Source organism: Odontesthes bonariensis, chromosome 15, assembly GCF_027942865.1.
Source record: "Odontesthes bonariensis isolate fOdoBon6 chromosome 15, fOdoBon6.hap1, whole genome shotgun sequence".
Taxonomy (NCBI): Eukaryota; Metazoa; Chordata; class Actinopteri; order Atheriniformes; family Atherinopsidae; genus Odontesthes; species Odontesthes bonariensis.
The window spans coordinates 1,808,821-1,834,097 of NC_134520.1; the positions used below are offsets into that span (position 1 = coordinate 1,808,821).

The 25,277-nt window shown below is 41.2% G+C and overlaps 1 protein-coding gene across 1 annotated transcript; it reads left to right on the top strand.

The window, feature by feature from the left end:
- Window positions 1-1,542: 1,542 nt before the first annotated feature.
- On the top strand, window positions 1,543-25,011 carry LOC142400033 (flavin-containing monooxygenase 5-like). Its single transcript, XM_075484593.1, has 10 exons — window positions 1,543-1,674; window positions 1,834-2,022; window positions 2,132-2,297; window positions 2,421-2,563; window positions 2,755-2,954; window positions 13,251-13,268; window positions 23,151-23,268; window positions 23,349-23,568; window positions 24,427-24,499; window positions 24,645-25,011. The coding sequence occupies exons 1-10, from the start codon at window positions 1,543-1,545 to the stop codon at window positions 25,009-25,011; spliced, it is 1,626 nt and encodes a 541-aa protein (XP_075340708.1).
- The last annotated feature ends 266 nt before the right edge of the window (window positions 25,012-25,277 follow it).

Consider the following 25,277-nt stretch of genomic DNA (forward strand, 5'->3'; position numbering starts at 1 on the left):
AGAAAATCCAATAGAGTCTAATATAGAATTAAAGTTCATATTCAGGCTGTCATTTTCAACATCTACATGAATATTAAAGTCACCCACTACAATGACTTTATCTGTACTCAGCACTAACTGGGATAAAAACTCTGAGAATTCAGACAGAAACTCAGAATAAGGGCCAGGTGGACGATACACAACAACAAACACAAGAGGTTTCTGGGATTTCCACTTTGCGTGGGAAAAACTGAGAATCAGAGATTCAAAAGAGCTCAAACTAATCTTGGGTCTGGGACTGATTAGTAACCCTGATCTGAAAATAGCTGCCACTCCTCCTCCTCTGCCTGTGGTTCCAGGAACGTGAACATTTAAACAATCAGAGGGAGTTGCTTCATTAATGCTAACATGATCCTCCTGCTGCAGCCAGGTTTCTGTAAGACTAAATATATCAATATGATGATCACAAATCAACTCATTCACTAACAGAGACTTGGAAAGGAGAGATCTGATATTCAGCAAACCACATTTAATAGTTTGATGTTTTTGTTCAGTTTGTATTTTAAAGCTACATTTAAAACTAATGGAAGGTGGTCATTAAGAAAGCTATTCATCACATTTCTTTTTAATTATGTCTGACAGCAAAAACAGTCTTTGAGTTTAAAGTTAAGAAGCTAAAAATTAAAGCGATATAATGTACAAAAATTGGTCCATGTATGAAATTCAGCTGGTTTTACTGAATGTCTAAAAATGCATCAAGTAATTATGTAGTCAGGTACAATGACAACTACACAGAATCTGTCTCTCTTGCAGCGTGAGAGCAAGTATAACAAGTATATCTGCACAGGTATCTTGATCTTTATACACAGTGAGTGCTTAATATGTCGTTAAAAGTTAGCTTTCTTTTACCCACTGTTACCAAGTTCTTGCTGAGGGTAAAATTCCATTCCTCTTCTTCCTCTTTCACTTCTGGTCAGCCATTTGCTTTTCAGAATACAGGACACATTTCCACCGCACCAATCAGGGTTAAAGTCCCTCCTCAGCCAGACTGTTGAACTGATTGGGCAACAAGCAACAGTTCAGTGCATGCAAGCTTACAGGCTGTTTGACATTTGATCGTTGCTGCACAAGACTTTTAATCAGCTTACGGGAGACGGTGAGAACAGCTATAGTTATATGAGTATTGTTGTTCATTTTATGACATTGATTACCAGGTTCATCAACTTCCTAACACGGCTGCTCCCCAAGAGTTTAGTCAACTGGGCAGCAGAGAGAGCGCTGAACCATAAATATGACCATAGACTGTATGGCTTGAAACCCAGACACAGGTACGATACACTAGACTAGTTTTATATCAATTACTTTATTTGAATTTCTGTCATTTTAAGGTCTCTTTATGTGCCTGTGGTGACCAGCTGATGACCAAAATCTGTCGGTTGACAGATTCATTTTGATAAAGTCACTAAATGTTCATATGAAGTTATGTTAAACTTTGTGCTGACTCTTAGTTTTACTTGTATGAAACATTTCTGATTGACAGTGCCCTAACTCAAATGCTTAGCAATGGTACGACGTGTGGCAGTCATTGGAGCAGGCAGTTCGGGTCTGGCCTGCATCAAGATCTGTGTTGATGAGGGGTTGGAGCCTGTCTGCTTTGAAAGGAGTGATGACATTGGCGGCTTGTGGAAATTCAAGGTGAGTGGTTGGCCTGTTTGTCTCTTGATAATAAGTTTTGTTTCTATGTTACTAAGCAAAGATGGTGTTGCTTTTGCACAACAATAACAGAAGTGCATGAAACTAAAAATATCCTAGTTAGAGTCATGTACTTATCAACTTTAGTCTGTGTGTCCACAGGAGTCACCTGAGCCAGAGCGATCCAGTATCTACTGGTCTTTGGTGGTTAATACCTCCAAAGAGATGATGTGTTTCAGTGACTTTCCCATGCCTGATAACTACTCAAACTACATGCACAACTCCCAGCTGCTTCAGTACTTCAGATTATATGCTGAGCACTTTGACCTGCTTAGTTATATCAACTTCAAGGTTATTCCTGTTTTCATCATCGCTGTCATTTCCATACAAAGTTAAAAGCTCTTTACATTATGCTGTGTGTAATGCTGTATGCTAATAAATGTGGGTGTTCTCACTTTAGACAACAGTGAGGAGAGTTGCTCAAAGGTCAGACTTTTCTGTGTCGGGTCAGTGGGACATTGTGACAATAAACAAGAAGGGCGAGGAAGAAAAACACATCTTTGATGCAGTTTTGGTCTGTTCAGGCCACTATACCCATCCTGCCTTACCCCTGTCTAACTTTCAAGGTGATTAAATGAATGCAGTATATTCAGTACTGTTTTTGTTGCTTTGAATCAGAATGGTCTTGGGAAAAAACACAGAACTATCTTGTTTTGCTCCTAGCGGTTGCTCCATATGTCTTTTTCTAGGGCATGATACTTTTTGTGGCAGGTGTCTTCACAGCTGGGAATATAAAGATGCAGATGCCTGCAGAGGAAAGAGGGTGGTGGTGGTCGGCATTGGGAACTCTGGAGGAGATATTGCAGTAGAGATTAGTAGATCTGCAGAGAAGGTAAGGCAGAACAAGAACTGGGAAACTACCATGTTGTTTCAGAAACTGAGTCTATTCTGTCAGTCTATCGCCTACAGAGCTGTGTTAACGTAATGTACGGGCACCGTAAAACAATACACAACACAGTCACGTGTCTCATTTGCTTTTCTGTATTTCTATGTACTTACAGCCAGTCTTCTTCTCCCTGGCAGACATTTCTCAGTACACGTCAGGGGGCCTGGGTGCTAGGCAGGATGTCCAGTGATGGCCTTCCTCTGGACATGACATCAATTACCAGGTTCATCAACTTCCTAACACGGCTGCTCCCCAAGAGTTTAGTCAACTGGGCAGCAGAGAGAGCGCTGAACCACAAATATGACCATAGACTGTATGGCTTGAAACCCAGACACAGGTACGATACACTAGACTAGTTTTATATCAATTACTTTATTTGAATTCCTGTCAGTTTAAAAAAAATCACTGTATTTCATTTAGTGTTTTATGTAGTGTTTGAGATTTGTTGTTTTCATACTCCCAGCCATTTCATCAGTTGAACTAAATGTTGAGTATGGGCAGAGGAACAGTGGTCAGCACAGACAACCCTGTTTTTGTTCTTTCTGGCTGTGGCCATGAATCTTTCTGCTGTAGAGGGGGTAGTGTTAACATGGGGGTCTATTGGAAGGCACCTGATTTTGGCAGCCATACACGCAACTGCTGTTTTAGACACTTTAGTGTTGGATTCATGTTTCTCTCTCTGTAATTGCTGCTTGATGCTAACAGGCTAAAAATGTCAGGAAAAATATCAAGACCCAAAATAATGTTAGAAAATAACAAAATGTACTATTGTAATCACTATGTTATTAGTTCTTTTTATGAGTATCATTTATTTTGCAAAGGACAATAGGTGTCAGTATCATTAATGCTATAGCTGTACTGAATAAAAACTTGAACTATTGGTCTTATTTACTCCAATTATTATTTTGTCTCTTCAACAGACTCTTGGACAGAAGGCCTTTGATCAATGATGATCTTCCTGGACGAATCCTTCAGGGGGCACTGATCATGAAGCCCAACCTGAAAGGATTCAAGGATACAGGAGTCATATTTGAAGATGGCACAGTGGAAGAGGACATAGACGCTGTGATCTTCTGTACTGGTTATAATGGAACTTTCCCATTCCTGCCCTCAGCTCTGTCTGAGGGACCCAACGGAGAGCTGACATTGTACAAGTAAGTTTGTGGTGGACAGTATTTAAAGCTGAGTCTGATATGTAAAAAGGATAATGAACGCTGCATCACAGAGCAGTGCTGTTTTTTGGTGTTATTCATTCTATTATTGACAGTTTGTCTGCAAAACAAAGTGACATAGTTTTATCTTAATGCTTTCTTTGAAATACTTACACAAATATTTGCATGAATTCTTCTATCAAACCGAATTCAATTTTATTTGGGACATCTTGTTCAAAGTTTTAATTATTATTTAGAAATGTATTATTGGTGAAAATAGCCCCTTGTTGAACGGGGCTGCAAAAATGAACCTGACATCGATTGTCCCACAACTGTGTTTAATTTGATCCCATTTAAAGGTATGAATCATTGCGTTTACATTACGACCAATGATTTTTTTTTCGTAATTCAGAAGAGTGTTTCCTCCGTCTCTGCTGCACCCCACACTTGCCATCATGGGACTTTTCCAAGCAAAAGGACCGATCATGCCTATTGTGGAGATGCAGGCACGCTGGGCTGTTAAAGTCTTTACAGGTAAACTCACTGCGCAGGAGAATAACACGTAGGGAAAGTAAGATGTCAGTAGTGTCAGTTGGTGTGTTTTATCCTTCAGATTGGAGCCATCTGCCGTCTGAAGAGAAAATGCTGGAAATCATTGAGACTGAGAGAAGGAGTAACATGCACAGGTAGGTGTGATCCATAAACTAAAAATCTAAATTTCAAGCAGAACAATCTTGTTAATCATAAAATGTACTCCTTTTTGTTGTTTTCTCAGCTATCCCTGTCCACGGCAGGCTGTTCTACAGGTGGATTACATCCCATACCTAGATTTCATCGCTGAGGAGGTTAGTTCCCCTCAGCACTATGTAAAATGTTGTCATAAAGTATTTCGAGAACTAAATCTTTACACACTTCTGATCACAGGTGGGTGTTCGACCGAACCTCCTGAGACTGTTCCTGAGAGATCCTGTGCTCTGGGTGAAGGTTGTCTTTGGTCCATGCACTCCATATCAGTACCGTCTCACTGGGCCTGGACAGTGGGCGGGTGCCCGACACGCTATCCTCACTCAGTGGGAGCGGGTTGCTAAGCCTTTCAGAACCAGAGCAATACCAGAACCGGAGGGCAGGACGTCTGTCTTGAATTCTCCCCTGCTCATTACCTTTGGCGGAACAATTATAATGGCTATGCTTTTGTCAAAATATAACATCATCCCAATACTGCAACATGCAACTGAGATTTTGGACAGTAGCAAAACTCTCCTGAGGGACTCATGGTTCATTCGCTGATTTCATGGATAAGTTATGAAAGAACACGTGATAAATAGCGATTACAGAAAACTATCTTTCTTTTTGTGTTGATGTTCAGAGTTCAGAAAGAATGTATTAATGTGTGGTTGTAGAATTGTTAGAGGAGATCACATTCTTCTGATTTGTGTGTCAGTTCCAACTGACAAAGAAACTATAATACTATTATAGTCTCGCTTTGCAGGCCAATCAAAATCCTGATGCTTTGAAGCACAGATGTGCTTATTATCTGCTAATGGGCTGCATGAAAAGGTTGGCTGGGGCCTTACTGTGTGGGTTCTCTCCAGGTATTCTGGCTTCATCCAACCACCCAAAAACATGCACATTACATTGATTGGTGATTCTAAATTGACCCTTCGAATAAGTGGGGGCATGCAATGTTTTTGTCCAAGGTGTACCCTGCTTCTCACTTGGTGGCAGCTGGGATATGCTCCAGCTCCCCCATGACCCTGATAAAGAAAATGGAAGGATGGGTGGAAGTTCTTCTAACTTATGGAATAGGAGTGTAATGTTTTTTACAGTGATTATAATGCGTGGGTTGACTTACCATAGCAGTCTTTGCTTCGCTACCTGAATGTGCAAACCCCAGGAAAAAAAATGAATCAATAAATCAACTATTTTAAAAAGTTTCAGGTCATCCTAATTTTCAGTCTAAGTTCCAAAAAAAAAATAGGAATTTAACACTGTTCAAGGCATTAAATGGTTCAAATGGCTTTCTGGGGGTAAAACTGTTACAAAGTCCAAAAATGTTTATGGTAATGCTTTGATTAATCAGGGACTGTTGGGGGAACCTTCCAGTGCCTCCTACCTTATCTTAAAGAATTGAGAACAGACATGCATCCTCGTAATGTTTTGGCTATGATCCCTATTGAGAGCCAATGTCTATGGCTTTGAGGGACAAGTCTCAAAGGACCTTTTGTAGTTTCCATTCCATTTCTGATATGTGATTTGTTCTTGTTATCTATTTTACAATTTTTAGTGTAGCACCAAATAACTATTACTTCTAAGACACAGGTTTTCAAACCAGTAGCTGATCCAGCTTTGGGTATGAACCAACACTTGTCATTCCCTCCTTGAAATAGAACTTATCCCTTTGGTCTTCCTCTATCTTCATCCTTTCTTGTTGAGTAAAAAAAAAAGTTAGTTATTGACAAATCAGTAACAAAGAAGACAACGTTGTGGGTCACTGAAGATTTTTCTACTTAAAGGCTTACCTATGTAAGCAATTATCAGCCTGAGACAAAAGAGGACACAAGGGAAAGGGACAAGTTGCTCTACACAGCTTGATCCAAAATTTCATTTTACACAGTTCAGCAGAGTTGATATGCAAGTAATGCAGGAAACTTACATTAAAAGTAATGGAACTGACAGGAATAACTGTGAGCTGAAACAGTCGGAGTGGAAAACAGTCCAGTGAAGACATACTACACAAGCAAGCATGTATACAGAAAAACATACTTGGGCCTTTATTTATTCATTAATTTAGATTTAAGTTCTGTTGTGGAGAAATTAGAGTCGAATCCCGCGTTGGTCAGCCGTCCATTGGGGAGTTTATTGAACAAACCGTCACAGCAAATGTGCATACAGAATGTACAAAATGTCCGACGAGCTCATTTTGTGACACCCTTTTATACCGTTTTATCATAACAAGTGTACGTGGCCCTCTCTGGAGGCGCCTAGCTTTCGCAGTTTATCATAAACACGCTCATTCTAACTATCAACAATATTCATATGAACCAGTCAACAAGGCCCAGGATGTAACTAGGCCAGAAGTCATGAGCATGACATCCTTCTCCCACATAGTCCCCCCTGAAATCACTTATCAGTGATTTAATAAAGAAATAATCTAAAATGAAAGAAAATCATCCCACATAGTTAATTAAGAATTAATTAACATAATCAACACTGAATCATCCTAATAATTCTACAATATCAATCAACGGGACCATTTTGAATAAATGAAAAGGAATATATATATGTGTACTCGAATCACATTAAATGATTAAATTAAATTAAACGATATTGAATTCAACAACACTACAAGTTTTACATTGCCATCACACTTGTCCACTGTTCGCAGTGCATAGGTGCGAAAAACCCACCGGCTGCTACTTTCGTAACTCATGTTCTTATCTTGGGAAAATTCACCTACGGCCCCCCCCCACTTGGCGACCGACCACTTTACCAAGGTCGCACTCCGAACAGTTGACTGACACAATTGGCAATGGACATATCAGTGATCAGTTTTGATTGATAATACACATAGACTGAATACACCACCTTCAAATCAGTTAATCACCATTTTGTATCAAGTACAATACATAAAATTATGGATTATCACACAACAATAGTAATAAAATGCAATGTAATGCAGCTCCTCCAGTCCCGTCCCATCTCCTGTACTCAGGTGTCGTTTGCTTCTGGCCGAACATCCGTCCGGCTGGGTCTGGAACTGCTAAGCTAACTCTGGGAGGAGAGGTCGCCAGTACGTCACTCCCAATCAAAGAGATCTTCAGCATCTCTTCTCCCTATTAGACTATACTTGGTTCCACCCTCGAGGAAAGAAACTTGTGAACCGTCCGTTGATAACCTTCATTCGTTGACCCGCTCTCCCATGCGTTGGTCCTCAGACCTGGTCTCGCATGGTCATCTGCCTCCTGATTCCTTCCACTGTTCGTTTGAACATCACTTGCAGCAAACACCTTCTCAGAATGGGTATAATGCAACACCTCAATAGGGAAACCATCCTCACTATCAACAATATTGCTATTCCTGCCTTAACTGCCATCGCTCCCCCTTCTCCCAAAATCCCAAACAGACCAGTCCACCACCATTCACTCCCACCAGCATTACCCTTCAGCTCCTCTTCCAGTTCTCTGAACTTCTTCACGGCCGTTGTAAACGTCCCATCAGCTGCAGTGTTCCCGGGTATAAATGTACAACATTTTCCCCAACCATCTGGCAAACACCAATTTTCCCTTCTAATATACATTCTAAAACTTGTCTGTTCTACCAAGCCATCATACTCGTCTCATGTAGTTGTTCTCCAAAGCCTGCAAACCCTTCACTTGTGTAGCTAAGAATTCCCTGTTGGTTGTATTATATCTAATTAGTCCATTCCCCATTTTGTTAAATATGATCCACGGCAAAATAGACTCAAATCCAGCTGCAATCTCCCTGCGTGCTTTGAGCTCAAAAGGAATACCTCTCGGCTGCCCTATTGCATCCAAGTACTTATCCATGATGTAGTTACCACTATATGTTTTAACTCTCCCTTTTTCCCCATCCAAACCTCGCATCTCGTTTACCTTGTCATACACTACCACAACTGATGTGTTCCTCCTCACCAGTGCCCAAAGACCTATCCACCTGTTGGGTAACACATTTAACAAAACATCATCTCCACACATCCAGTAACTCTCAGCTACTGGGTGTGTCTGATCCCCAAAAAGATATGGCGTTAAAATGATCATTTCTATATTTTCACATTATTGATCCAAATAAATAAATCCTAATAAATATTGGTTCCATTTAACAGTAGTACTACTTACGTGACTTCCAAAAGCATTCAAACTCACCATCGTAATCTACTCTATCATCAGTCGGAGGCCCATCCTGTGATGTACTATGATTAAATTCCGCACAAGAAGACTCAAATTTTTGGCACTCCCTTATTTTGAAAACAATTCCGTAATTTATTTGGCCCAAACATCAATCTGCACTTAATACCACACATAGGAAACAATAACCATTTATCCTCTTCCGATGTGAACCTACCTTCTCTGCATTCCTGTTGCTGGACCACTGCACAGTCCCTGAAGGTGTGTGGCTCTGGAACAACAACAGGCAATGCTCCTGGAGCGTCTGCTCATATGAGACACTCTGTCGCTGTCAGTTCTCTCGTAGTGTACCATGCCCAACTATACCACATCTCCTGTGCTGCCTTAACCCATTTTCCACCGTACACTGTTTTCCCGACTCCACCTGTGCATGTACACTCCGTCTGTTCTTGGATTAACATGATTATTCTATCCTGTAGTGCTAATGGTAGCAAATCCCCCTAGTCTTCCCCAAAAAATCTTTCTATTCTTACAACCATTGTGAACAACTACTTCTGACCCGATCTGACATGATCTTACCAGATTGCCCCTTTGTCGCGGCGTGTATTGTTGCATCATACTCATCTGACCCAGGCTGGCTACTTCCCTGCGGGGTGGCTTCATCACGGGACCCTTCCAGCCTCTCCTGTCTGCGGGATCCCGCCCAACATCTCCAGGCTTCGTTCTCCTGAGCCCATGCTGTCGGCCAACACCCACACCTGGATGCTCACAGTGTCAGAAATCTTAACCTCTTCCTTTTGTTAATCCTTTCCCTCGGACTTAACTCTGTCTGTGTCTTTAGTCCGAACCTTAGTGCAGTGATTCAAATGGTACCATGTGTTGCTACCTTCCACTTGAACTGCCGTCGGCATTGCTCGCACCACTGTGTACGGTCCTTTCCGTCTTGGCTCAAGCCACTTCCTCCGGAACACTTCGATGTGCACCTGGTCGCCTGGCACCACTGGCCTCTCAACCAGCTGTTCGAGACTCAAGTCTCTGAACTCCTCCTGTAGATAGATTGTTCTGTGGATTGCAGTTAGTTGCTTCATGTAAGCTGTCCACTCTGTTTGCACCTGCTCAAGTGGGGGCCCTTTAAAGGGACCTCTCGACTGAGGTGCCAGCATGGGTCGACCCGTTAGCATTTTATGCGGTGTTAGTGCATGACTCTATGAGTCTGCATAGGAAAGCTCATTAGTGCAAGCAGCAAAGCATCTAGTTTAGTTCAGTTGAAGCGCAGATTCAATTCAATTTCACTTTCCAGGTTCCATTGATCCTCTCACCCATCCCTTGACTCTGTGGATGATAAACGGCCCCACAGCGCTGCTTGATTCGCAGCTGCTGCAGAATGCCTCTTGCACTTTTCTAAACAAACACTTAACCATTATTTGAGCTAATCTCTGATGGAATGACAAACAGATGAATCAATTCTCTTACCAAAAAAAATTTACGACTATTTATCCAATATGTATGACCAATATCCTTGTGATGGCGCGACCTCTGGCTCCAGTAACACCATTGGTGCCAAAACAGCAAGCTGGCACTTTGATGCTACTTTCGCTGCTTCATCAGCCGCGATATTACCTTTACCAACCATTTTGTTACCTCTACGATTATTTGACACTGTATCACTGCCAATTTTCAATTTTCATGACTGCAATCCGCTCCTTCATTTGGACCTCATGTCGCACTGGACTCCCGTCTGACCTCCTGAACCCTCTCTGCTTCAAAACTGCTTCAAACAAAGAGAAAATATTATGAGCATATGCAGAATCTGTGTATACATTCGTAACCTTACCTTTCACCAGTCAACATGCTTCCGTTAGTGCCTTCAGTTCAGCCAACTGTGCCGAACATGGCTGTTCACCCTTCTCAGCCTCCACCGTCACAAAGTTCTCCACCTTCCTGCTTCACAACTGCAAAACCTCATGATTACCCAAATGGTCTCACAACATGATCCATACACAACATAAGTGACATCAGCCTGCACAAGTGAAGTTGCTCCTAAGTCAAGTCTCAGTTTAATGTATCTCACAGCTTCTGACACACGCTCATGTGGTTCTCCTTCAAACTCACGTGGAATGACATCCGCAGGATCCGATGTAGTACACTTCTGTATTCTCACATCTGGACGTGTCAAAAGATGCACAACCTGCAAACATCCTGTCCGAGTCACAACATACCTACTCTGATTTATTAGTTCTGAAATCTTATGGTTTTTATTGGAGACATATAAGAAAAATGGCTTCTCATCGTCTAGTGTTGCCCGTTTTGGATGACTTTAGCTAATTTTGTTTCAAACTTTCAAAGGCTAACTTAGCCTCGGTTGTCCTCTCCAGTTGTACTTTCAACCTTTGATCTTTGGATCTTTCATGATTCCTTCCAGAGGAAGCGCATTTTATTGCATAATCCTCCCAAAAGAAGATCATACTTGTTGTATTTTAATTTTACTTATTTATTCATTAGTTATTTATTTATTTATTTTGGACATGGCGCTTTTCTTACTCCCTCCAAGTGGGATGGAGAGATATCAGTAATTCCCTATGGGCTAAATAGATACTCTAATTTAGGCTATCAATGCTAAAATTTAAATTAGAAACTTTGTTCCGTTCAAATTTTAGAACTTCGTAATAGTGGCACATTTAAATTTTAAATTCAGAAACTTTGTTTTGTTGTGTCCTAGTAACAGTGACCTATTTAAATTCAAGTTTTAGAAACTTAGTAGTCGTGACACATTTAACTTAAAAACTTCGTTTTGTTTTGTAATGATGACACACCTGAGGGCGGTTTTTAAACCCTTTTGAGTACGTCTGATGTAAGTGTACTTCTTACCTCTATATGTCAATGCAAACAAATACTGGGATTCCTCTGCCAGAGGAACGCCATGGCCCTGCCGGGCCACTTGCTCCGCCCCGCAGGGACTGGCCACGGTCCTGCCGAACACTCGGGTTTCTCGGTGCTCTCGGACAGCTGTAAACAAAGTGTCCCCTCTCGCCACAGGCCCAACATGCCCCCGAGGACCTTCGTCCTCCAGGTGCACCTCTTCTTGACCTTTGACAGGGTCGACGATGGACTTGCCCCTGTGATGGCTGTTCAGCGGCCCCCGCTGTTATGGCCTCATTTCGTACTTCTTGCTTCGCTTGTAGTTCTTCTAACTGCAACCGTGCAAGTTCCCTTTGCATATCCTTCTCCTGCTCCTTCCGTTTCAGTTCTTTTCTGTATTTGTTTACTGCCTGCACCACGTGGTCTCGGAATTGTCCATGTGACATTGAATTCAACCCCACCACATCCTCCAGCCTCCCCTGAACTGGGGCAGGCAGAGCCTCTTTGATGGAAACTCTGAACAATGTCACCCAAGCTGGGCTCTTCTCGATTTCTCCCTCAGACTCTTGTCTCCATTTCTTCAATTGTTGTGCAATGTACACAGCCGGACTCTCTGTTCCTGACAGTGGCTCCCCCTTTAATGCTTCGAGGTCCACTCCCACAGGAAACTCAGCTCGTAACGCTCTCCAGAGTGCAGCTCGATATGCATTAAAGTCAGTTCCATCAGCTCGGTGGCTCAACATCCAGTCATTCTCACTGTGTCTCAAAATGCTCTCCATGGTAGAAGTTCCAAAACACAGTGCCCACACTGCCTTAATGTGTCCCACAGACAACAGTTTATGCACAGTCTCTTGTTCAAAAGCTCTTATCCATCTACTTGCACCTGTGTGAATGTCCGGCAATCGAGCAACCAGCCTCGCTAGGACGAGCGTCTGCCACGGCACATACTGTCCCTGCGTCATTTCCATCAAACTCGGTGCTGACGCTGTTGGACTCTTATGTTCTTCAGAAGATGCCTTTTGAACTGGTGGTGCCAGTTCTGGTGATCTTTGGTATTGTAGGAGCTGTCCCCTTGCCTGATCTGAATTACAGACGGCGTCTGGCTCAGGAGCTCCATGACTGCTTGATGTAGCTATTTGTAGTTCTGGACGTTAATGAGATATTTTATGATCTTTTATTTCAGAATCTCCTTGTATGTTTACTGCTCCTGGCAGTGTTGGATATAGCTCTGCATTTTCAAAGAAATGTAAAACTTTTAATTCAAGCTCTCTCTTTTCCTGTCTCTTTTTGCTTTTGTCCTTTGGTTTGTAAGCTTTAATCCTTTGTTCCATAATCTTACAGGTAGCTACATTGAAAGTGCCACCTTTTGGCCAGGGTGAGACGTTATTTTTTGTTCGTTTTTCCCATTTTAGAGATATCTTTTTAATATCTTTGGAATGTTCAGGATGTTTGGCGCTAATGGTTATTGTTGGTGTTACATCCATTGTTTCACCTAGTTAGTTCCCTTCTATTAACTTTTGACTTTTTCTTTACTTATTTATTTCCTAAATTTTCCTTATTTATTATTCTTATTCCCCCTTTTTTTTTTTTTTTTTTTTTTTTTTTTGAAAGTCAATTTAAATTAAACTAACTCTAATCAATGCTAATTTATGCTCGGCTAAATTTAGCTTAGATGCAGCTAATTATTGGATTGGATATTGTCAATGCTAATGTTAAGGTTAGCCTATGTTAGCTTTGAAAGCTTATGCTCTAGGTTAGTTTTTTTTTTAAATTAAACCAATGTTAATTCAATGTTAGGCTAATTTAGCTTTTTGACTTCTAGTTTGGAGTTCGGTTACTATTATTGCTAATGTTGATGTTTGCTAACCAATGCCAATTGCTGTTAGCTTCCTAGCTGTTGCTAATAAACGCTAACCTATTGCTAATTAAGATTTAAACCAATATTTGCCTTATTGCTATTGCTAATCAATGCTAATTGTATTTCTGATCAATGCTAATTATGGCTAACGAAATGCTAACAAATGCTACTAATGCTAACCAATGCTAACTATTGCTAATCCATGATACTTATTGCTAATCAATACTAGCTTCCTTGTTGACCAATGCTAATTGAATGCTAATTATGCTATTCAATGCTAATTATGCTATTCAACGCTAGTGATTGCTAATCAATGCTAGTTATTGCTAATCAATACTATTGATTGCTAATCAATACTTGCTGTATTACTAATGCTACCCAATGTTAATTTATTGCTAATCGAAAGCTCAGTTAATGCTTACTCTGTTTGAAGTGACTCAGGCTAAAGGCGTTGCCCCAACCTTTGCTCACATCCGGATGCTTCCGATCCAATCCACACACAATGTCCTCCACCAATCCAGATGATCCAATGTACGTCACAGCTACGTCAATTCTGACCAATGAAATAAAAATATTTTTTGACCAATGAAATCTGAACACACCTCTAAATCTATCTCCAATGAAACACGTCTGAGACACGTAACTTCTAACCAATAACACACCTCTAAGCCTGCCTCCAATGAACCACGTGAATTTCTAACCAACCAAATATGAACACACCCTTACATCTACTTCCTAGGCTGTTATTAACTCCTCCCAAGCATAACAATTGAACCAGACATAACAATTGAACCTCACCCCAACTCAAAATGGCGTTTGTCACACTTTTTGTGACAAGTTAAGAAAGAGGAAGAAATACGAACTTTCCAGCTGGACAGAGAAAAAATACAAACCAAACAACACAGAAATAACAGTTGCACTATTCTTCACCTCAAAATGGCATTTGTTAAGAAAGAGAAAGAAATACAATTTAACACGCTGTGGACAGGGAAACTACAAATCAAAAGATACAGAAACAATGCATAAGCGAAAAACTTTCTTTATCCGGAATGTCACATTCACGTCGAACGACGTGATGAATCAATGGCCTAAGGACAGAAACTCTCCCTTAGGAATTGCGAAACCAACATTTACTCGACTGATAACAACTCTGCAACTAGCACATTACCTAAAGAAAACTAATAATTATTACAGTTCAACCATAAAGTGCCCCTGGAAGACACAAGGAAAGAAAATGCGGTCACACACGAACATTTGCAGCAGCAGAAAACTGTCAAGGACAAACCACGCGCCTTCACACCAGCCGCGTGACCGCGCAGCACCCTCTGTCCCCCTGAAAGCCAAAACACCTTCACTCGCCTGTTGAGAATAGAACTTTAGAAACTTAACACCAATCACAGCAGTATTCAATAATTCAATAATAACAAGATGCACTCAACGAAAATACAGAATCTTAAAGAAATAAACACACAGCGTTTAAAAATCACAGCACTTCACTGTAACAAAACCTTATTTCAACAAACTATCAATGCGGCAATTATAACAATGAAGCAAATTATAACAATGAAGCAAATCTGAGTGTAACTTAAAATACTACAACTACTCAAAAGTCAAGGGATGATATGAGTCAGAACCTTTTTTCTTTTCTTCTTTTTACATTCACATAAAACAGCAGGATTTCACACACATTGACAGACAAACAGAGACCGGTCCCACACACTCACACCAAGTCAGTCGATCAAAGTTTTGTCAGTCACCGTTCAAATCTTCACAGTTTTAAATTATCAATTTCTTTCATTTAGACTTTTAATTTTTCAGGAGATGTTGGTGTCGGCAATATATGGAATACAAAATGTGTTTTCCCTACAAGCCTTGTGATATGGTCTCTGACCAAAGCAACAGATGCTGACGTGTACTTTATCAGCTTCGCTGTGACCTCTTAATAATAATCTCCTGTGGTCAATTTCATAAACGAATTTGAATTTTTCTTCTAAATGTCTTTATACTGAGGTCTCGGATAACTCCAAAGAGTCCTAAGCAGATATATAAAATGATATAAACATATATACTTAAAATGTGCTCCTCATAGAACTGGATTTTTTCATTTCAGAGTTTTTTTTGAAAGCCTGATTGATTCAATCGTTGAACTTTAATGTTCGCCAGTCAATCAATTATCAGTATTCGTTTTACTCCTTGACTAGTGAAAATAATTTTCACGTATGTTTAATGAGTCTAGTGTACCCCGTACTCCCGTCAGTATTCCTTCCCCCCAATGCATTGAAGGATGGCTGATAGGATGCAAGAGGTACTATTGACGATTGCTCAACAACCTGCCCGCTTCTTCAAAGCTATTAATTAATCCAGTTTGAATTCACCCGATTCACCATTTTGCCGGAACGCAGCGACTAGTCCTTCTTAATTACCACAAAAATACAACAACACAAGCCAGACCAACTGACCACAGCTGTCTGCTTTACAACTCTCACAAGCTGCTGTTTACCCAATTTTATCCCAATTCACACATATGGCTCCTCTTGGCCCAAAATTTCCCAAACAATTTCAGCAGCCCCCCTGCGCAGAGGAAAGCAATGGAAGAGCTTACCGAATGCAGGATCCGTCTCTCTCCTGTGTTCTTTTAAATTTGGGGAAGCCGGAAGAAGCCTGTCAGCCGTGCTCCACCAACAGAGATCAACTGCGTAATGGTAGGAACAAAATCCCACCTGCCGGCTTGTTACAGCTGATGTCGGTTGTCGGGGCACAGAGGACACGCTCCGCCGGGATCCAGATGCAAACTCTCACGAATTCGGGGTCACCATTATGTTGTGGAGAAATTAGAGTCGAATCCCGCGTTGGTCAGCCGTCCATTGGGGAGTTTATTGAACAAACCGTCACAGCAAATGTGCATACAGAATGTACAAAATGTCCGACGAGCTCATTTTGTGACACCCTTTTATACCGTTTTATCATAACAAGTGTACGTGGCCCTCTCTGGAGGCGCCTAGCTTTCGCAGTTTATCATAAACACGCTCATTCTAACTATCAACAATATTCATATGAACCAGTCAACAAGGCCCAGGATGTAACTAGGCCAGAAGTCATGAGCATGTCATGACATCCTTCTCCCACAGTTCAAGGGTTTGAGCCATAAAAACAATATAATATACCACCTGTATGAGTATGATGTCACTTCAATGAAGTGTCAGATTGAGCAGATACAGAATGTGTATGAAGCATTGTTTTCTATAAGATAAGAACGTTTGACAACCTAACAATGCATCTTATAATAGGGGGATTTCAAGGATAACTTGGGTGCAATTCACTGTTTTATCATTTGCTTGAGTAATTTTGTTGTCTTGCAAATGGTCATGACAAAAGTAAATGTTCTGTTACCATATTCAATGGAAAACAAAACAATCACAGAAAGAAAAGTTGGAGAGGAAACAGTGATCAATGGGCACACACACACAAATATATATATATATATATATATATATATTATGAACCTGTTTCTCATTTCTTCCTTCTCCTTTATATACAAATAGAGGCACTGTCCAAATTTAGTTGGAAAATTTAGAAATCACGGTCAAATCAATAGACCCAGGAAACATCAGATGTTTTATATAGTGAAGCGCACAGCTTCGGGGAAAACACAGCGATAAGGGGGAACATACCATAAAATGTTCATCCCATGTCATCATCCATTGTCATTTTTGTGGAATAGGAGGGTTTCACTTGACGTCACTTCCGTATTTTCTAAGCGCGCGAACCTAAGTGGTGGGCAACCTGAGCTGGGTCCCATTGAAAACACTGTTTTGTCTGCCACTTTTTTGCCCAAAATGCCTCAGTTTTGTGCCGTTTTTGGATGTAGCAATCGGTCTAACCGAGAGAAGGGAAAGGGTTACTATCGAGTACCTAAGGTAATCGCCCATAGAGGTGAGAAATGGAAAAAAAACCACAGAACAACACCACAAAAAGTGGATAGCTAACCTACGTTTACAGACTGGAGCAGTGGCGTAACTATCGGTAAGCAGAGGCGGCAGTTGCTTACGGGCCCACGACCTCCTAGGGGCCCTCCATCACTGACACCTAGTGTGCGGGCCCCCAACGTAATAGGGAGATCATCTTTCACAGTAAAGTTTCGCAATGCAGAGATTTTCTCACTAAGCCATCAGACATTCAATGAAGATGATCGGACCTTATTTATAGCACATTGCCAGACTCCACCATGACGGTGGTACCAAAGCGGTGGTACTTTTAATTACTATATGTGTATAGTTCATTAAACGGGTGGTAAAAATTACACACATAAATATGTTTCAAATAGCAATAACTATCTTAAAAGAGCGACGTATTTTTAGTATTTTAGTTTTTATACTGCGATTTGGAATTATGGGAAATGATGAACTGACTGAACGTGCGTGCAGCGTGCAAGACGTGAGACGTCACGTTAGACAAACCACAACCGTTACGTTCATTGTGTTAGCAATGGAGACCAAGAAGAAACACTTAAGTGGATTCCAGAAAAGAAAAAGAAAAGAAGAGCAGCTGGAAGAGCGGAAAAAACTTCAGAAAATAAACACGTTCTTTCAAAGGACCAGAGAGGGAGATGAGGAGGTTGCTGCTACCAGCCCAGCGAGTAAAGATTGTGACGTGGTTGAGGAGGGGGGCAGTGAACTTCTAGCTAGTTCGGTGGCTTGTTGTGCTAACAGTAGGGGGTCTGAATCTGACAGTGCGCTTACAGAAGTTGAAAACCTGGCCATTTCAACATCGAAGGAATACCCAACTGACATGGGGCATTTCCCCGACAGTCTTGATGCAGACGTGAAACGTTTTATAGTGTCTATGGCATGGGTCTCCAACACGTCGCTCGCGAGCTACCAGTAGCTCGCCGCCCTTTTCCAAGTAGCTCGCCAAAGGGCCAATGAATCATACATTAATTTGAAAACTTAATTGGTCTCTCGGCAAATCTTGATGAGTCAGTGGTGATGTGAGAAGATAGCCTAGAAATCTAGATGCCCCAAGCGACCGCATATTGAATTTGCTCCCGGGCTTGTCTAGTCACTTCACTTGTGGTCGTTTTGCGAGGCTGAAAATCGAAACTTAATCAGGCCAATCAAATGGTGAGGAGCGGGGTCGGAGGCCGGGCTACCTAGTGACGACAGAGGTGCGACCTTTCAGTGTGTAGTTCCAGAGAGTTTTTTTTTTTTAAGTTCCAGAGAGGTAAACAATGACTGCGCCCAGCGAACAGTCTTTCAAGTTGGCTTTGGCAGCGACTCTAGAAGATTTAAATATACATTTTAATTTGCGAGACAAACAGATAACTGCACTTAAGTTTTTCTTGAAAAAAAAGGACATTTTCGGAGTTTTGCTCACTGGGTATCAGGTTGCTCCGTTGGTGGGACGATGCTCTGATTGGTTGTTGCGCCATCCTATTGCGTGGCGTTGAGTGCAGAGGCAACTTAACAGACAACCGTTTATCCCACACTGCTATCCAGCATCAATAAAAGCTGTACAGGTCTGGCTTGCTAGGCTAGTGAGAAGGAGTTTACGATGGCGACAAAATGATCAGTGCTTTCAAGGCGTTCAGTGCAAAACTGTCATTGTACATTCAGCAAGTGAAAAGCAGAAGATTTCAGCACTTCCCCTCTATCTCAAAGAGGCTGGACAGTCACACAGGTGCAGCCAGCGTTTTAAATGTGTCCAAGTATTGTGACCTCTTATCAAGGCTTGGACAGGAGTTTGCTGACAGATTCAGTGACTTTTATGGCCAACCCTTTCATGAATGTGGACACAAGTGAGATTTCAGGACAGATGGCTGAACTGTGGAAATGGAAATGGTTATAAACCTTCAAAACAATGGGCCTCATGCAAGAACCGTTCGTACGCACAGATTTGTTCTTAAATCGTCCGTACGAGTGATTTAAGAGAATTTGCGCATTTACCAATCTTTTCGTATTTTACGTTTTCTTTCAGGTACGCACAGAATTTACGAGTGATCCAGACCTGTCGTAGGAGTTTCGTAAAATAGTCCGCTGTTATTCAAATCATGTTTGCTTTACTAATGGATTGTATATTTAATTACTTTGAAGAAAACATAAATAAATATACATTATACCCCATAATTATGCTGACATTATTCTGTTTGACTTAAATTGTGCACTAATTGAAGGTTCATTTGAATCTGTATATAACAAGGTCAATGGGAAGCGTAACCAGCAGCTGTCTTGCTACTTTTGGATGCCTTAGTGCGTCAGGCTCTTGGAAGAGACCGTGTAGACAGACGAATGGCTGACATCGCCCCTCATGGACCACCCCATCAAAGAGCCATCATGATGAGGCAACAGCTGATTGCACGGTTTTAGTTGCAGTCATCGAGCGCCTGGCCATGGCGAGACGTTTTTTTAAAGCCATTTTCATATCAAACCATTTCTTCTTTATTTCGGTGACATAACAAACTACAGGTGACAATAAACAGCACTCCTAATTGCTTCCCATTTCTTCGCTTTAAGCAGGTCCCGTAATTCCACTGCTGACTCTGCTAAAAATGACAGATTTTCCTTTCTGGATCTCTGGAAGCAGAACTTCAGTCTCAGAGCCCCTAAAGTTGTTCTTTTTGTGCCTTGATGCCATTCTCATGACTCAACACTCAACACTTCCTGGCACAGGAGAGAGGAAGCACAGCCTTATATGGTATCATTTAGGGCGTGGAGTATGCAAATCTACTATCCTCGTGCACGTGAACTTAGATACGCACGATTGGGATTCATCATTTACGCAGGTCGTTTACACATTTTTTCCGAAGTTAAGAGCGCTTGTTGAATCTGACGTGGCGTGTTCGTACGAGACCTTCTTACGAAAAAAGTGAGAGAAATTTAGAATAAAAATACGAAAATATTCTTGCATGAGGCCCAATGTGCAGTTAAAGTCTCAGCAGCATTCACAGCATTTCTGGAGCTTGGTAGAGCCAGATAATTATGAAAATCTTCACCAAGCAGCTCTGAAAGTTTAACAATGTATAAGAAAGCCCTTCGTAAAGCTAGAACTGCTTATTATTCATCATTGATAGAAGAGAATAAGAATAATCCCAGGTTTCTTTTCAGCGCTGTAGCCAGTCTGACTAAGAGTCCGAGCTCTGCTGAGCCAGTTATTCCTTTAACTCTCAGCAGTGATGATTTCATGAGCTTCTTTATTAATAAAATTGTTTCTATCAGAGAGAAGATTGATGGAGTCCTTCCCACTATTATCAGTGATGTATCATCAAGTACAGCAGCTTTAGAAGTATCTTTAGAACCTGATTTGTATTTAGACGGCTTCTGTCCAGTTGATCTCTCTGAGCTAACAACAGCAATACTCTCTTCTAAACCATCAACTTGTGTTTTAGACCCAATCCCAACCAGACTGTTCAAGGAGGTTTTCCCATTAATTGACACTTCCATATTGGATTTGATCAATCTGTCTTTGTTGACAGGATATGTACCTCAGACTTTTAAGGTTGCTGTAATTAAACCTTTACTTAAAAAAACCTACTCTTGATTCAGAAGTGTTGGCTCATTATAGACCTATATCCAATCTCCCTTTTATGTCTAAAGTTCTTGAAAAAATAGTTGCAGCTCAGCTTTGTGATCACTTACACAGAAATAATCTGTTTGAAGAGTTTCAGTCAGGATTCAGAGTGCATCATAGCACAGAAACTGCACTGCTGAAAGTTACAAATGATCTCCTCTTAGCCTCTGATAGCGGACTTGTGTCTGTGCTTGTCCTGTTGGATCTCAGTGCTGCATTTGATACGGTCGATCACAGTATCTTATTACACAGACTTGAACATGTTATTGGGATTAAAGGAACTGCATTAGGCTGGTTTAAGTCATATTTATCTGATAGATTTCAGTTTGTTCTTGTAAATGAAGAATCTTCCTCACACACCAGAGTAAGTCATGGAGTTCCCCAGGGTTCTGTGCTTGGACCGATTCTTTTCACTTTATACATGCTTCCATTAGGTAACATTATTAGACAGCATGGCATAAATTTCCATTGCTATGCTGATGATACTCAGCTGTACTTATCTATAAAACCAGATGAACCCAATAGGTTGGTCAGACTACAAGCATGTCTTAAAGACATAAAGACCTGGATGACTCAGAACTGTCTGCTTCTAAATTCAGACAAAACTGAAGTCGTTATCTTTGGACCTGAGCGTTTCAGGGAGAAATTGTCTAGCTATATAGTTACTCTAGATGGTATTTCCTTGGCTTCTAGTTCTACAGTGAGGAACCTTGGAGTTATTTTTGACCAGAACTTATCATTTGACTCGCATATAAAACAGGTTTCTAGGACTGCCTTCTTTCACCTTCGTAATATTGTTAAAATCAGGAACATCTTGTCTCAGAGTGATGCAGAAAAACTAATTCATGCATTTGTTACTTCAAGATTGGACTACTGTAATTCTTTATTATTGGGCTGTCCCACATATTCTCTGAAAAGCCTTCAGTTGATCCAAAATGCTGCAGCCAGAGTTTTGATGAGAACTAACAGGAGAGATCATATTTCTCCAGTTTTAGCTTCTCTTCATTGGCTCCCTGTTAAATTCAGAATAGAATTTAAGATTCTTCTCCTTACATATAAAGCTCTTAATGACCGAGCTCCATCATATCTTAAAGATCTCATTGTAAGATATTTTCCTAACAGAGCACTTCGTTCCCAAACTGCAGGTTTACTTGAGGTTCCCAGAGTTTCTAAAAGTAGAATGGGAGGCAGAGCCTTCAGTTATCAGGCCCCTCTCTGTGGAATAAGCTGCCAGTAAATGTCCGGGAAGCAGACACCCTTTCCACTTTTAAGACCAGGCTTAAAACTTTCCTTTTTTATAAAGCTTATAGTTAGGTCTGTTGAATCTGATAGTGTATCTGCTAGTGTGTCTTGTTCTGCCTCCACCTCTGGCACCTTCTATACTTTCATTACCCCCTACCCGAACCAGGGTTTGAATCCCATTCCCGCTTATCTTACCTCTTTTATTTCTCCCCCTACCCGAACCAGGGTTTGAATCCCCACCCCGCTGTGACTGGTGTGCAGTTGGTGAGAGGCTGAGGTAGCTTGTGGCTGTAAAAAGATGGTTGTTGTGGTGTGAGGAGCAGATCTATATAGGGAGTATAGGGAATTACTCACTGAGTCTGCTCCTTTATTTTATTATTTATTTTTTCGTTAGCACAAGTTTCTTGTGTTTACCTTGAATAGGGATGGCTCAGGTGATCCTGAAACATCCCATAGTTAAGCTGCTATAGGACTAGACTGCTGGGGGGCCTCATCTGTCACACCTTTCCTCACTTTACTTTCTTTATGTATATGTGATATTATTGTGGTCATTAACTCGTGTTTCCCTGTTCCAACAGATATCCTTTGAATGGTGTTACAGTGCCGCCGCCGCTGCGGCCCTCCCCCCCTTCTGTCTTCTCAAACCCCAGCTGGTGGAGGCGGATGGCCACCCTTCCTGAGTCTGGTTCTGCCAGAGGTTTCTTCCTGTTCAAAGGGAGTCGTTTCTCTCCACAGTCGCCTCAGGCACGCTCAGGCCGGGAGATTGGACCGAAAAACAAAAAGTTTTCAGTGCAATCTGTTGGTTTTCTTAGCTAGGAAATTGTTTTTGAATTGGCTCTATGTGAACGAATTGGATTATTTTATGAATTATGATTATTATTAATTAATTGAATTCCAGTTGGCTTGAATTGGACTTACTATCTAAGTGCCTTGAGATGACATTTGTTGTATTTGGCGCTATATAAATAAAAATGAATTGAATTGAAATTGAATTGAATTGTGAACGACGACCTGCCATCTCGGATCCTCTTGGGTCGGATTCGTGTGAAACCAAATGTGAGGGAATTCTGTGACACCAGAGTGGTCTTCGTTGATGGGAGCACCGTAGACAAGGTGCAAAAAATAAAATAATCACATGGTGTACTGAATGCCCCATAGTCATCTTTTCATTGACATGCATGTGTGTTACATAGGTGGATACAGTGGTATTTGCCACAGGGTACAACTACAGCTTCCCTTTCCTGCCGCCAGAGCTTCAGGCTAAATGTGACTACAGGCTGCGTCTTTACAAGCATGTGTTCCCCCCCACGCTGACCCACTCTACACTGGCAGTGGTTGGCTTCATCCATGGCTTAGGGGCAATCAACCCTCTGGCTGAGATGCAGGTTCGCTGGGCCACAAGAGTGTTTAAAGGTAAAACAACACACAGGGACTCACTCAGGCTAGTCTCACAGGAAGCTAAGTGATAGGTACACAGGTCCTGAGTATAGTGGTGTTATTATACAGGTGCGGAAATCGTGAGATGATAATGTTTAGCTTTGCTTGTTGTTTTGCATCCAGGTAACATTATGCAAGCCTGTTTCCCTGTATTCACTTCTATCTATACCTAACCTTGTATTTACACTTATCCCCAACAGTTGCAACTGAAGGCAATGAAAGATGAAAACTTTTTGGACAGTATTTTTTGTCAGATGAGGCTCAAACTCGTGACAGTCTGTTGCGTAATCCCCCCTCCACTCACGCTAGTTACTTAAAAACACTTTTAATCATGTTTTCACTGTGTAATTTATTGTAAGATGTCATTTTAAAAGTCACACACAGGCATGAATTTTTTTTGTGACTCCAGAAAGTGTAGTAATTTTACAATATTTTTCAACTTTACTCTGAAAATGTTCTGTTTTGTGCTTTGGACTGACACTAATGAAGAGATATGGGTGTGATTACAATAAACTTATAGGTTTAATGCAAGTCTGATGTCAGTTTCAGAAGTTGCCATATTTTGTATTTTCAGCTGAGACCATTGGAAAGAAAATTCCATTTGCTGCGACACTAAACTATGATTAATGAAACAATCCTGAGTTATATATCAATAGATACACTTTCTTGATGTAACAGTACTGAGAATAAAGCTAAAGGTTGTTGCAGCATTGTAATGGAGGCCACAACTTCAAAGACAAATGTTCCATGTAGTAGAAAATAAACTGTTAGAAACCTGTGGGAAACTCAACGTTTCGTTTTGTGTTTCAATTTGACTAAATATCCCCCTTGCAGGCTTAATATCCCTCCCAGCAGAGGAGCGCATGATGAAGGAAATTGAGAAAGACACAGCTACCATAAATCAGAGGTAACTATAAAGCTGAAATATAGAGCTGTTTTCAGCTCATTACTCTTTACAGATAATTAATACCAGTGTTGTGACCTCTGAATAGAGTAAAATGAATTTGATCAATTTTAATTCTGTTTTTGCTTTTTTTGTTTCCCTCTGTTAGTTTTAAATGCTCAGAGCGCAACCCCCTACAGGTGGACTACCTCCCTTATATGGACTCTTTGGCCAAGGAGGTGGGAGTCAAACCAAACATACTGCGGCTCTTTCTGAATGATCCCAAGCTGGCCCTCCAGGCCTTTTTAGGTCCTTGCACTCCGTACCAGTACCGCCTGAGTGGACCAGGCCAGTGGGATGGAGCCCGTCAAGCTATTCTCACTCAGTGGGAGCGTGTGATTCAGCCTTTCAGGACTAAAGTGGTGCCAGAACCAGAGACTAGAACCCCGTCCAGTCTAAGCATCATAATGACCTTTTCAGGGGCTGCCCTGCTGTGTCTCCTCTATCATAGGCACATTTTGTCTTCTTGGTTTTGATTGACCAGCTCTCCTCATTAGGCTTCATATAAGCAGCTGTAGACAATTAATGTTTTCGGAATGTGCCGGCTGTATGATTGATTAGAAAGTGTAAGAATCATTTAGAATATCCATGGGACATATGTTGTTATTTTACATTAAAATGAAGGTTTGATGGAGTGCATGCTTGTTTGTCTTATTTGTCTCTGTGTGGCCGATCCAGGGTTCACCCTGCCTCTCGCACAGTGACAGCTGGTATAGGCTGCAGCCCCCCACGACCCTGAGTT

Excerpts from the sequence above, each read along its gene's own strand:
- LOC142400033 (XM_075484593.1), top strand. The coding sequence starts at position 1,543 with ATGGTACGACGTGTGGCAGTCATTGGAGCAGGCAGTTCGGGTCTGGCC. Across the intron at positions 1,675-1,833 it reads GCGGCTTGTGGAAATTCAAG|GAGTCACCTGAGCCAGAGCG; the intron begins GTGAGTGGTTGG and ends GTGTGTCCACAG. Across the intron at positions 2,564-2,754 it reads TTAGTAGATCTGCAGAGAAG|ACATTTCTCAGTACACGTCA; the intron begins GTAAGGCAGAAC and ends TCTCCCTGGCAG.